The sequence below is a fragment of the Leiobunum rupestre genome, chromosome 11 (assembly GCF_980474605.1).
Source record: "Leiobunum rupestre chromosome 11, qqLeiRupe1.1.hap1, whole genome shotgun sequence".
Taxonomy (NCBI): Eukaryota; Metazoa; Arthropoda; class Arachnida; order Opiliones; family Sclerosomatidae; genus Leiobunum; species Leiobunum rupestre.
In genome coordinates, this window is record NC_143394.1 from 31,602,564 (window position 1) to 31,617,586 (window position 15,023).

A 15,023-nucleotide genomic window follows, 5' to 3' on the forward strand; every position below is an offset into this window, starting at 1 on the left:
ATTTTGCATTTTTAGCGTTTTTTGTAGACCTCCCCCCTCCCTTCTTATAATAGTTAGGGTGCGGGTGACTGTTTTAGTAAAAGACCGCCTCATTTTACTGTTTGTATCAAATTTTCTGTCGGACGAAGTAACCATAAGCTTATACATATACTTATCATAAGTTTGTCAGTTAATAATCAGCTAGGCTAATACCCAAGGCACCACCTTAGGCCCGAGTCATCTAGCGACTTATAATGCCTTAAAGGCCGACTACATAAATCTTTGGTTTACTCTGTCTTTTACTGGAAGTAGGCTTACTGCAATACACGTGTGCCATGCAGTCAGCCTACTTCCAGTGAAAGACAGAGTAAACCGAAGATTTATGTAGTCGGCCTTTAAGCGGGTCTTTACTCTGAATAATTTCTAGAAAGACTAAGATTTCAGATTAGATCAATTCGTACCGACCGTAGGGTAATTGCTTTTCAAGTTGGGCATTCTTCTCACTAGGGGCGCTGATAATTATTAATATCAATTATTATTATTATATTTTTTATAAAGATGTCAAAATTCTACGTCACGAATAAATCGAAATTAGTTTGACCATAAGTCTATATTATTGTTCTTTAAGTTTGTCACTTTGGGGAATATTTTACTGAGAGCTTTTAGTAACGGAGTGACGTCATCGCAAGAAGAAAATATCCTCCTAGCGAGGCACTATGAAAGGCTACGTTAGCAAGCGAACGCAAAACGGTGACGAAGCCCGAAATGCAGGAAGTGTCACACTTATGTAACAATATTATCAGTGTTGCCGTATTTGGTACAATTGTACTTTTTTCGGTACAACTTCAAATTCTAAGTACAAAGGCACATTTTCGGATTTTAAAGGGAATTTTGGTACGTTTTAAGATTTGGTAATTTTCCTATTGGTGGTTCTTCCAAAACTGTAAAATTATGAGAAAAAAACGACTTTTAAGAAGCTTCTGACCAGGTTAGGTTTATAATAATATACAAAATTAGCCTTTTGAGAAAAAATTTTGGTTGTACCACATTTCAATTTAAAATTGAAACCTTTCTGAGAAAAATAAAGTTAAACACACTCTCGCCAGCTGAATTTTCTCACATATAGGTAGCTTTTAGTTCTTTTATGAAAAAGAGATGGCGCTGGAGTCTATCGCGACGCGTGCTACGAGCTATTCCAATCTCACTTCAATCTTTATTGTGAAAGTCGAAGTTTAGAGTAAAAGTATATGTGGGAAGGAATCAACTATATGTCCCAAAGAGTTAGAAATCAGTCACTCCAGGGGGGCTGAAAATCCTCTCTCCGCTACCTTTGTCTGTACAGAATAGTTAGAGAAACTTCCGCTACTCTCATTGCCGCTACTATCTAATGGAAAAAAATGTAAGAAAATAAGTAGTCCCGAACTCGACGCTAACACAAATTTTGAGCTAGCGAGAGTGCGTTTAAGCGCCATTTATTAAAAATATACAGAAATAGGTAGCGTACGGTTTTTATAGCAAAAGTACAGAAAGTACGTTTCCGTATTCTATAAAGGTACATTCCGAAAATACCTAGCTGTTTAAAAATATGAAAATTGGAAGCCCAAATTAACCTTCCGTTTAAAGTCTTCAACCCTCTGTATAGTCTTTTAAAATAGAATGAAATGAAAATGTTTGATAACAGAGGTTTGGAGGAAAAAACGAGTAAATGTGAGACACTATAGCGATGGGGAGCTGAAATTAGATTTAGTCCGATAGAGGGGGCAGCGATTCAAAACACAGCGAGCTTTGACCTTTTATCCGGCTACTCGTTGTAGGCTACGGATGGGAGAGTAAAGGCTCAGGGGCGCCTATAGGCAACGGCCTAATGCGCCTAATGTATATCCTAGCGTCTGCTTTTGCAGGGAAGCCGCCCACCCCGAGTCTTCTGGCGTAATATCATTACGGTGCCTTTTGCTGGGAGAGACGGTAGCGCGCGTTACCAATCCAAACCCATTAAAGTCACAAGTACCCCCCCCCCCCTCTTCGGGGTATTCTAACCTGTCCCCCCTCCCCCCCCGTGCTCTCTGTCAAATTCAAGCCATAATGATCAGTAAGGGGGGGGGGGGTCAGAAACCTTAAGGCCATTCGATTATTAGAAAGAGGAAAAAACTTGGGAATCGCATTTACAAGCCCGTTTCGTAACATGCCCAGGTTCGACCCCTTTCATTCGTTTTTCCCTTAAAACAAAGTTTTCTTTACTATTATTACGTGTTCAGTTTTGCGGCGAAATAAATCTTTTTTGCGGCGCGCCAATATTCCCGGTTTTGTCGAGTTTGAAAAACCACGCTGACTTCATCCATCAACGCGAGAGATTGAGAAAGAGAGATAAGATGAAATAAAACAGAATCAACGGTTTTATCTTATGACGTCATGAATCTTCGTTGAATAATATTTACAACCAAATACTATCAAATTTATAGTAGCGTAAGTAACGTAATTACAATAAGTGTGACAATTAGTACAAAACATTTCTGAGTTTTTTAGCAATCATAATTTAATTATGCACAGAGCCCCCTAGTGTCTAAATATGTACCGGAATATACTAATATTAAGGACGATAACATGCTACTCAGTTCGGTTGCTAGTTCGAGTCGGAGGTAGGCGAGAATGTCAGTGTCGAAAAAAGGGTTCGGTCAGAAAATTAGCATTAAAACAATAAAAAAGTGTCATACCTTTTGTAATTATGTTACTTATGATAGCCGAGATATTAAACGTCTAATTTGGTTTTTTAAAAGGAATAAAAGCTAGTTTTTTTTTATATTTTAACTAATTAGCGCCAATCAACCCTACGTTCAGCGGAACCATGGACCAAGAATCTTAAGGGACTGACTGTTCAGGCTTTAAAAAACCCGCGTGAATACTGGGAATAGGAAAATCTCGGTTAATTTTAGTTCGATGTGGACAAACTTGGCGTCACTGAAGTAGATTTCCGACGTAGTTTCGTTGAGAAGCTGGAGCGTTCACGTTCAATTTTGACAAAATGGCGCAGTTGTTGTCGGTTAAATGATTTAGACCTTTTATTTTTTAAATTGGTTCTTTAAAACTTTAAGTAATGATAATTAACCATTGTGTTAAGTAAAAATAACCAGTACACCGCATATGGCTGAGGTTTTTTAATCAAATTCACTGGAATAATTTTATTTCTAAACTTAAAAAAATTAATGTACTAAGCATAACCCAACTTTCTCACACGTACTAAGCCCCGACTAAGATTATCGTCGTGCTGGTTGAACCGAATTCTTGAGGTGCTTCAAAGCGGCTGATGTACCTCAGTAAGCCTTCCGTTGTAGGCCACTCCTACCGGGTCGAAATATCGGGAACAGTTAGTCCCCTTAGATTCTTGGTCCATGGTTGAACCCTGGACGCCGAAAACTGGAAATCGTTGAGACACGATAAATATGAAACTTAATACTGCCTTTAATATTATTTTTGGAAATCCTTAATTAGGGCGTTGTTATGTGATAATCTCCAAAAAAGACCGTGTGTGTACCCCTTTTTTGGTCAACCATGGTGACCCACCGTTTTCCCATCCCTAACTTACAGTCCAGACCAAAATGATATTCCCCGTAAGAAAACAGGATTATTAAAGGTTTATACTGGACCCAAAATTCGATAAGGAAATTACACACAATATTTTCAGCGGCAACAAAATAAGGATTTTGGAAGTATTTGCAAAGCTGCTAAAATACTTAATATAATAGTTAGTCGTTTAGTTATACTTCCTCGCTCTACGCGTTATCCGTTGGAAATCTTAAAACAGTAGCGTTTTAACAGGGTTGCCACAATATTATCCAATTCAAATTCCCTGACTATTCCCTGACCATTTTAAGTAATTATCCCTGATTTTTTAAGGCCGTAATTAAACAGTTCTAACTTTTACATTTATCAGAAGTTAATAAATTTAATCAACTTATATTTCAGTGCAAAAGTTATTTTAACGTTTAAAAACCTTTCAAGGATCTAAATAATAATAGCAGAATTTGCCATAGATCTATATAGTGAAATTACCTTAGAAAGTGTCAAGATTAATCTGAATTCCCTGACTTTTTAGGCCCATTTTTAAATTACCTGACTTTTCCCTAACTTTTTAGGCCCATTTTTAAATTACCTGACTTTTCCCTAACTTTTGAGCCCATTTTTAAATTCCCTGACTTTTCCCTAACTTTTGAGCCCATTTTTAAATTCCCAGACTTTGTCCTAACTTTTTAGGCCCATTTTTAAATTCTCTGACTTTTCCCTAACTTTTTAGGGTCATTTTTAAATTCCCTGACTTTCCCCTAACTTTTTAGGCCCATTTTTAAATTCCCTGTTTTTCCCTAACATTTTAGGGTCATTTTTTAATTCCCTGACTTTTCCCTAACTTTTTAGGCCCATTTTTAAATTCTCTGACTTTCCCTAACTTTTTAGGGTCATTTTTAAATTCCCTGACTTTTCCCTAACTTAAAGTTAGGCCCATTTTTAAATTCCCTGACTTTTCCCTAACTTTTTAGGCCCATTTTTAAATTCTCTGACTTTTCCCTAACTTTTTAGGGTCATTTTTAAATTCCCTGACTTTTCCCTAACTTTTTAGGCCCATTTTTAAATTCCCTGACTTTTCCCTAACTTTTTAGGCCCATTTTTAAATTCCCTGACTTTCCCTAACTTTTTAGGGTCCTTTTTAAATTCCCTGACTTTTCCCTAACTTAAAGTTAGGCCCATTTTTAAATTCCCTGACTTTTCCCTAACTTTTTAGGCCCATTTTTAAATTCCCTGACTTTTCCCTAACTTTTTAGGGTCATTTTTAAATTCCCTGATTTTCCCTAACTTAAAGTTAGGCCCATTTTTAAATTCCCTGACTTTTCCCTAAATTTTTAGGGTCATTTTTAAATTCCCTGATTTTCCCTAACTTAAAGTTAGGCCCATTTTTAAATTCCCAGACTCTTCCCTAACTTTTTAGGCCCATTTTTAAATTCCCTGACTTTTCCCTAACTTTTTTGGGCCATTTTTAAATTCCCTGACTTTTCCCTAACTTAAAGTTAGGCCCAGTTTTAAATTCCCTGACTTTTCACTAACTTTTTAGGCCCATTTTTAAATTCCCTGACTTTTCCCTAACTTAAAGTTAGTGAAAAGTCAGGGAATTTAAAAATGGGCCTAACTTTAAGTTAGGGAAAAGTCAGGGAATTTAAAAATGGCCCAAAAAGTTAGGGAAAAGTCAGGGAATTTAAAAATGGGCCTAAAAAGTTAGGGAAAAGTCAGGGAATTTAAAAATGGCCCAAAAAAGTTAGGGAAAAGTCAGGGAATTTAAAACTGGGCCTAAAAAGTTAGTGAAAAGTCAGGGAATTTAAAACTGGGCCTAACTTTAAGTTAGGGAAAAGTCAGGGAATTTAAAAATGGCCCAAAAAAGTTAGGGAAAAGTCAGGGAATTTAAAACTGGGCCTAACTTTTTAGGCCCATTTTTAAATTCCCTGACTTTTCCCTAACTTTTTAGGCCCATTTATAAATTCCCTGACTTTTCCCTGACGTGTGGCGACCCTGTTGAATATTCTCCCTTAACCTAAAGACGTTCTTGCTAATGGTAACAATATCCTTCAGAACTTTTCAATGTATCTGTAGGCAATGTCAATATGTCAATTTAATTTGCGATAACGAGAATATGTTTTGAGTATATCGATATTCTCGGTATGCAAAATATTATTTTTATATTGATTAAAAATATCAGGAATGAAATACTAGATATATGTCAATATGAATAAATTATGATCGCTTCACGTGTCATAAGGCGTATCCACGCGCGATTTCATGCCCTACAGCGACAGATCGAGTGTGTTGTAAACCAATATAAATTTAATTACTTGGTAATAAAATACGTACATATGTACAAAAACGTGTTAGATAGGCTTTTACCGTATCGTAAATGTTAGTCGTATATTATTATTATTGCGGTAGTTGAACTGGCTAAATAGGCCGGTTAGTTTACGTCGGAATGATCTGCCTTCTAACTTTCAATAAACCTTTTTCTCCCGCCGCTAAATCCGACCGCCAGGAGGGGGTGACGCTAAAAAATGCGCTCATCTTGAACAACATAAAGCAGGCGACAATGATTTAGAGCGGCGCCATAGTCCGCTCCTCTCCTCCCTGTAGCAGACAACTAACGCCAGGCCACCAGCGCCACCCTCTCGACCTCCCACACTCGTGTCCTCGGCAGACTGAGCCCTCCGGAGCTTGTCCAGATAGGAACTGCGGGACTTAGCCGAAAATCTTCCGTCTAAATAAAGCGAACTTTCTCAGGCCTATGTTTTAGTTATACCCTAGCCTATCTTAGAATTATCCCACAAAAAAGTGGAGATCTCCATCTCGTCAACTCGTTAGGTACGTGACGACAGCCATCGCGACTCCCCCGCTGCTTCCCAAGTTGATCACTCGGATAAGATTAAGCTTTGTAGTCGAATTTTATCTCCTCATTCGTGATAGATTTCTGAATATTATTATTTATTATATTGGGTTTCTTTGAGAAGGTAGGCTAATTAAGATGAGTCTCCTAATTTTATTTTTTCGACCTCTTAGAAGGATTTGGGGTTCAAGCAAAATATTGTTATTTACCCATAAAATTATAGTTTTATGTTCCTTCTTTAAATTATTCAATGGAATTTTATTAAAATAAATTTAAAGTTAACCCTAAAACATTTTATCAAATTGGTTTTTGGGATTCTTAAAAATTTAAGCTAGGCAATGAGACCCCAGCTGCCTAACAAAAATTAAATTAAACAAATATTTAGAAAAATCACCGTGCTACAACTCGGTTTTGTGTACATTTTACATTTTTTATTAACAACGATCGCATATTTTAGGAACTTGTCGTGTAAGGTCCAAAAGTAGAATTAAGAAGAATCAATTTGAATATAGCAAAGGTACAGATATTGAAAACCGGTTTACATTTAAATTAATTTACTTTTGGAATTTTGAGATTTCATTTTTCTTAAATATTACTACTTCTTGAATATTTTTGACTTCTGATAATAACTATTCCCACTTCCCCAATATCAAAACTTTTAACATAGCTATTAGAACGCTAAAAATACACTAATTAAACCGAAACTCGCGGGAATTATCGCAAACAAAACGATAATTAATCGAGATATTCTTATTCAAATTGATTTTTCTTTATAGACAAGTTTACCGTTAATTCGTCCTGCACGTGGAATACAACATAGTCATTTTATTACAAGCAACGCAATTCGAGTGTGTAATTAAGAAATCCAAAATATATTCTGGGGGTAACAAAAAATATTAATCAGCCTCATTTAAATACATTAATTCGTTATCACGCATCGATAGATACTCTCTAAAAAGTTATACTAAAAAAAGCGACGCTTAGAAAGTCGAAGAGAGAGTGTAATTAAGAAATTTAATTATTAATCTAATTGCGAGAGACGGGACTATTCCGCGACTGTGTTTTTAATTCCCGGTTACAATTTGCTAATGATCGAGAGAAAATAACAATTTACCCTTTGTCTAATCGCAGCGCCATCTCACGCGTGACCTAAGAAAAACGGAAACATTTCCATGATCGTACAAATTGTATCAAGGGAGGGCCAAATGAAAAGGATTCGGTTTTTTTCAATGTTTCCTCAACGGCAAAGTTGTTAAAGAGCGATTCACTTGAGAGCTTCCGATTCACATTTCACGCGATGCATTTGCGAGCTAAAAAACACAGAATACATCCCCACCTCTAGTGCAAAATTCCAATTATACAGGTAAAGGTATTAGACCGGCAAAAGTGGAGGATATAGTTCAAATGTAGTTAAATTGTTTCTTCTGAATTATTAATAGGCGCCAATCGTGTTTCATTGCTTTGTGTTTTAATAATTGTTTCTCTTTGAAAAACACAAAGTCATGTAGGATGGATTTCTATTATTTTTATACTCTATTTACGGCTTACTTAGTAATTTTCAAATAAGAATTTAATTTCATCGAATTCCTCCTTTACAACAGAAAACAGGGTTGCGACTAGAACCAAAGAATATAAAGCCCCAGGAATGGAAGGTGTAGCTCCGTCTAGTGGATCTTTTGCGCCTCTCGTTTTTAAAGAGTGACCGGGTTGCGTTAACCGTTTCCGGTTACTCTGATTTGCTTTGCCGGAAGTTTCTAGCTCGGCCAAAACACGCGGCCAAAAATATCAATCCTTCCATTCCTGGAGCTTTATATTCTTTGCTAGAAGTACGATTCAAATTCCCTAACTATTCCCTGTTTTCCCTGACTTTTTAAGGCCAAAATTACAGGTTTTAACTGTAATTAATGTTTCAGTACAAAAGTTATTTCAACGTTAAAAAACCTTTCAAGGATCTAAATAATAAGAAATTGGGATAGTTCTAGAGTGAAATTACCGTAATAAAGTGTCAAGATAAAAGTGAATTCCCTGCCTTTTAACAAATTCTTAAAATTCCCTGACTTTTTAAGACCATTTCAAAATTCCCTGACTTTTTCAGACCATTTAAAAATTCCCTGACTTTTTAAGACCATTTTAAAATTCCCTGACTTTTTAAGACCATTTTAAAATTCCCTGACTTTTTAAGACCATTTTAAAATTCCCTGACTTTTTAAGACCATTTTAAAATTCCCTGACTTTTTAAGACCATTTTAAAATTCCCTGACTTTTCTCTGACGTGTGGCGGAAGTATATGATATACCTTATAGATGTATTCATCTTACCCTGCTGCTAATATGTTATTCCACAGATATTTTTTTCAAATTTGTATTTTAATAAATACTAGCGTTGGAAATAAATTATATACTAAAACCACGGCCAACTTTGATCTCGCGCTATAGCGGCCAACCCAGCTATAACAAGCGTGGCGCTCAACTCAGTTTTTTTTTATATTGGCTTCAATGCAAAAACTATTATAAAAATAATATTCCGCTACAGGCGCTCAACTCATACAGATATCTTTGCTCGTAGGTTAACGTAGAAACTTCAACCAATGGGTTGGTCGCTATAGGGTGTATTCTCGTGACGTCATAATCGCTGTAGTGGAAGGTTAGTGTCATCCCCCTTTCCCCCATGACTATCTACCTTAGTGCAATGGCCGCCATCGTCTCGTAAATATCACCTATAGCGCGAGATCAAAGTTGGCCGTGGTAAAACAAACTAAAATATGTTTACATTTAATATATCCCACTAGTCACTATAAGGTTTCAAAAATTGTGGAAACTGTAGTTCATTTATTAAATTAAGTTGGTTTATACTAATTTTAAATTTAATTTCCTAATTACTTGAATAAAACCAGCTCTTAACCCGACTCGTTAAATATATTACTCGAGGTTTTTTCTGAATTACTTGACTTGAATAAGATAAAATTTCCCCTTAATCAAGTACTCGATTACTCGACTCGACTTCAATATTACTCGACTCGAATACTCGGTGAAAAAAAAATTCGTATTCGATACCCGACTCGAGTGCCTAAAACCACTACTCACACAGCCCTAGTAGTAACAACGTTATCCCACTCGATTGGCTAAAACCACTACTCGCACAGCCCTAGTAGTAACAACGTTGTCCCACTCGATTGACTAAAACCACTACTCACACAGTAACAACGTTGTCCCACTCGATTGCCTAAAACCACTACTCGCCCAGCCCTAGTAGTAACAACGTTATCCTACTCGATTGGCTAAATCCACTACTCGCACAGCCCTAGTAGTAACAACGTTGTCCCACTCGATTGACTAAAACCACTACTCACACAGTAACAACGTTGTCCCACTCGATTGGCTAAAATCACTACTCGCCCAGCCCTAGTAGTAACAACGTTATCCTACTCGATTGGCTAAATCCACTACTCGCACAGCCCTAGTAGTAACAACGTTGTCCCACTCGATTGACTAAAACCACTACTCACACAGTAACAACGTTGTCCCACTCGATTGGCTAAAACCACTACTCGCACAGTCCTAGTAGTAACAACGTTGTCCCACTCGATTGGCTAAAACCACTACTCGCACAGTTCTAGTAGTAACAACGTTGTCCCACTCGATTGGCTAAAACCATTACTCGCACAGCAATAGTTTAACCCATGACGTTTCTACGGTCTTAATATGTCAAATGGCACGTGTTATCTGATAAAAATGCGACACTGTCAAACGGATTGGAGTAAAATGAAGCGCAGCTTACCTTCTCTTGTTGCTGTATCTGCTTCATCATGATGCTCTTCTTCTTGTCCTTGCACCTCTTGTTCTGGAACCAGACGCGGATGACCCGGGGCGAGAGTCCCGTCATTTCAACCAACTGTTCCTTCATGAGGGCATCTGGCCTCGGGTTGGCCGCGTAGCACGTCCTCAGTGTGTGCAGTTGCTTCTCGTTCAGCACCGTCCTCACTCGCGTCGGCTTGTGTTCCGAATTCTGTTTGTGCACTTGGGCTCGCACCGAATCGCGACTTCTGTTCGTTTGCATCGGCTCCGCGTTCGCTGAATTACCGCCGATCGACGACCACGATTACCAAATAATGAAACGGGAGACAACGCGGTTTTTTTGCGGCGTTACAATATCGCGGATGCGCGTAAACATTCCCCGTTGTTTGGTTGAGATTTCAGTCCCGTCAGAAACGGATGATCGGGATTTCGCGTGTATTCCACCACGATGTACCGAGGATGGCCAATTATCACGACGTTGTTCGGGGGAAAGACAAGGATGAAGGGAGGAAAATACAAAACAGAATTATGTTAGATTTAGTCGGAACACTTTATAACCTAAGATAGGCAATTTGATCATTATTCGAGTTTAAAAACATCGTAATTCGAACTTTGTTGGAACTCTGTTTACAACATTTACTTAAATATAATCAGTGGTGCACACAGGATTTTTATTCGGGGAGGGGGGGGGAACTAAAGTTAAATATTAGAAAATAGTAGATTTTAGAGAAATGGTTGATCGACTTTTCGAATAAATTCAGTGACGTATATCGATGTGGTTGGCGTCGCCATATTAATGTGTTACTGCATCTCCGCATTACAGTGGAATTGAACCACGACTTTCGAGAGTTGGAAAGTCGAAGTCGTTCAAAAATATCTCTAAAAACGTTTAGTTATAATTTGTAACTAGAATCTAACATTTCAAACTTTATTTAAAATATTTGAATTTTTTTTCGGAGGTGGTTTGAACCCCGCTAGGTGGGCCACTGAGTATAATTAACTCTATTTTATCATTTAAGATCAATAGATTCCGTGATATTAAGAGAATAAAAACTGTGTTCAGAAAATATTTTGGTTCATGTAATATTAATTGTTTAGAAAAATACATTAATAAATTTAACTGCACGGAAATAACTTCGTTCTAACCCGAATCATTGTTATTTCAAATGAAATCATGTTTCCTATTGTAACTTGATTTTTACATTTTGTTAAATGATTGAAAATTTATCATACCATCTAAACAAATTTCATAAATTTGGGTATTCCTTATTTGTTTAAAGAATTTAAAACTTTCTCAAAAAATTCTTAAATATACGACGGGTGTAAACTCGAGTAACCACTTTCTAAAAAACGAATGAATTTTTTCCAATTTTCCGTTCAACTTTACTTGGCATTGGCATAACGTACTGTATACCTACTAGTGAACCCATTTCGTCCCTAATCTTTGCCATCACATACTGACAAGTAAAGATGACGGATAAAAAGTAAATCTAATTAATATGCGGATATGCCGACGATAATATTCTGTGTTTTGTTGCGTATATTTTTGGTTTAATTTATTATTTTTTAAATAAAGTGTGGTTTTTTTGTGCCCCAAAATTGCAGACTAATACACGGTGTTTCAATAGGTTGTGCAAAATTTTAAGGAGTTGTAGGGGGTGAGTTGAGTAGTATGCCTGTTTTTCCCCATTTTTCAACGATGAGTTAAAAGAGCGCCAGAGAGCTTCAAAGTGTACCCTACTAGCCCCGGAAAGTAGGCTGCAACAAGCGCAAAGCCAAGCAGCAGGGACTTTAAATACTATTTAAGTTTACTTTTTACTCTGGTTACCTCGATTTGTTTACAAAGTCCTTTTTACCAATCACACGAACCCAAACCTTAATGTTCACATTTCCCTGCTGCTTGGTTTTGCGCTTGTTGCAGCCTACTTCCAGGGGCTAGTAGGCCACACTTTGAAGCTCTCTGGCGCTCTTTTAACTCATCGTAGAAAAATGGGGGAAAAAAAGGCATACTTCTCAACTCACCCCCTACAACTCCTTGAAAATTTTGCACAACCTTTTCAAACACCCTGTATAAATATAAACGTGAATAGATAACAGTTAAAAGCCTAGGATTTCTCCTGCCTGTTTTCCTTTAAGTTTTCTTCCCGCCGCGCAAATATCCTGGTGGTAGGCCAACCGCAGAACACGTTGGCCTACCACCAGGATATTTGCGCGGCGGGAAGTAAACTTAAAGGACAACCGGCAAAAGAAATCCTAGGCATTTAAGTGCTTCCGCGTGCATGTGAAAAATTTGACGTACAAAGAGCGTTTAGTACAGTAAGAGGAGAGGAAAAGTCAGGCGAGAGAGTAGGCCTACCGTAGTGGTCTTTGTTTTTCTTTTTGGATTTTTTCGAGCAGAGCGACACCGTCTCGTCGTCGGAAACTAGTATTCAAATAAGCAAAATTGTATTAGAACTCAACAGTCGCGATGCGATCTAGCAGCGCCGCCTTACGAGTTCGCGAAATGCATTATGGATGTTCGCTTTCTATAGCTATGACATCAGCAAACTTTTGGTAAATATATAAATTTCAAGTAAAAAAAAATTGGTAAAGAAATAAATTTCAAGTAAAAAAAATTGGTGAATAAATAAATTTCAAGTAAAACAAAATTGGTAAATAAATAAATTTCAAGTAAAAAAAATTCGTAAAGAAATAAATTTCAAATAAAAAAAATTGGTAAATATATAAATTTCAAGTAAAACAAATTGGTAAATATATAAATTTCAAGTAAAACAAATTGGTAAATATATAAATTTCAAGTAAAAAAAAATTCGTAAAGAAATAAATTTCAAGTAAAAAAAATTGGTAAATATATAAATTTCAAGTAAAAAAAATTGGTAAATATATAAATTTCAAGTAAAAAAATTGGTAAATAAATAAATAATATCAAAACAAAATTTCAAGTTAAAAAAAAACACTTCGAAAAACGTTAAAAAGTTCAAACCCATAATTCATTTCGTGGTGTCGCTATAGATGGCTATTTAGTCTAAGCAATTTGTCTATTGTGGGTGGAGCGGGTAACATAAAATCGGACGTGTCAAGAAGGCTATTTCGTAAAAATGACAAAGAAAATTTCTATCCGTCAAAAATTTCAATGCGCGTGTGGAGAAGGGGAGGATATCGAAATATCAAACTTTCGATTTTATTTCCGGTATTTTAGTCAAATGCTGAAAGGCCTAGGTTTTCTTCTGCCTGTACCCCTTTAAATTAAGCCAACATGTTCAGTGGTTGGCCTACCACCAGGGTATTTGTGCTCCACTAAGTTAATTTAAAGGGTGACAGGCAGAAAAAAAACCTAGGCCTTTAAGCGGACGTAAAATACTTGTTTATTTTTGGTGCCCAAGAGTTAAATTAGCACCATCAAAGCATTTCACTTAAATCACTTAAGTCGGCATTACAGACCGCCACGATTTGGAATTTGACCAATGCTATCGATAGTTTGATATTTCGATAGCGGCCTCTTCTGCACACGCGCATTGTCATTTTTGACGGATCATGATTTTTTGTCATTTTTGATTTTTACAGAATAGTCTTACAGAAGTATGTTAATTTTCTCATACGAGATAAGTATTATTCTTCATCTATTACTAAGATCGTAAGTAACATAATCACCATACGTATGACACTTCCTATTATTTTAACGCTAATTTCCTGACCGAACATTTTTTTCAACACTGACTTAAACTTGCACTCGAACTGTTTAGTGTGTTGTCGTCCTTGGTAAAATTTTATAAACTTGTGGACGAAAATACCTATTTTGTTCTAGAACTACTTAAACAATCCGCCATTGCATTAATTTTTTCTAATCATTTGAAATGATCGATTGAAATTTTTAATTCTTAAACTTGTAGTGGAATTTATAGGTAAATATATCTTGAAAAAATTGGATTATTTAAAAAAACACTAATAACAAAAGTTAAATACTGTAAATCTTTAATATTTATCTATTACATTGTGCTTCAATATTTACTTAAAACGTATTTTAAAATTAAAATAGGAAAATATTTTGGTGCTTTGATTTTTGATATTATAAATTCCATAAGAATACTATAAACCTGCTTACAGCAGCCCGGGAAATAAGTGCTAAACCCAGTCCTGGAGGTAATAAACATCATTATTATCCAGTAAAAGCCCCGCCAAGTGATGTTTTAAGATTTCCTATAAGTTAAGGTAAATTTCCCATAATCGTTTCCGCCGAGGGGTCGGACATTTGACAAAACCTCGTATAAAATTCAGCTAAAAATACACAAATTTCTCTTCCGTAGACTTTATATGAGCAATCCAAAATTCCGTTTCAACAGCTATCTATTTAAAAGCTAAAATTAATCTATAAAGTTTCTATAGACTTTCTATAAAATCATATATAATTATATAGAAAATATAAGATTTCTATATTATATAGGGTGCTTTTTTTTCGATGTTAATAAAATGTTTTATGAAATTTCTACGCTATCTATAGAAATTTTAGTAATTTTTCTATAGGATTCCTAAACCATTTCTATAGAATTTCTAAATAATATTTTAATAATAAGGACACAATTTAGAATCGCATATTTCTATGTAAAATATGCCTTGAAATTTCTAGGTTTTTTCAACGACTATAGAAAAATTACTCAAATTGCTATGGATTGATTCTATAGAAATTTTTGCTATTTTTTTTATAGGATTACTTAAATATTTCATATAACATTTCTTAATAATATTGTAATAACGAGAACACTATTTATATATAAAATATACCTCGAAATTTAGAGGTATTTATAGAAAAATTACTCAAAATTCTATATCTTCTATAGAAAATT

The 15,023-nt window shown here is 35.8% G+C and overlaps 1 protein-coding gene across 5 annotated transcripts in view; it reads right to left on the reverse strand.

Annotated features, from left to right (window-relative positions):
* tup (LIM1_Isl and LIM2_Isl domain-containing protein tup) overlaps positions 1–15,023 on the reverse strand; it is a 57,055-nt gene that overhangs the window by 22,110 nt on the left and 19,922 nt on the right. For 3 of the 5 annotated variants that reach the window (XM_090163500.1, XM_090163501.1, XM_090163499.1), the window contains exons 5-6: positions 12,539–12,604; positions 10,166–10,458 (exon numbers count right to left, since the gene is read on the reverse strand). In XM_090163500.1, the coding sequence (XP_090019626.1) occupies positions 10,166–10,458; positions 12,539–12,604 (359 nt within the window). The remainder of the gene's footprint in view (positions 1–10,165; positions 10,459–12,538; positions 12,605–15,023) is intronic. The other 2 variants (XM_090163503.1, XM_090163502.1) reach the window with 1 other exon arrangement.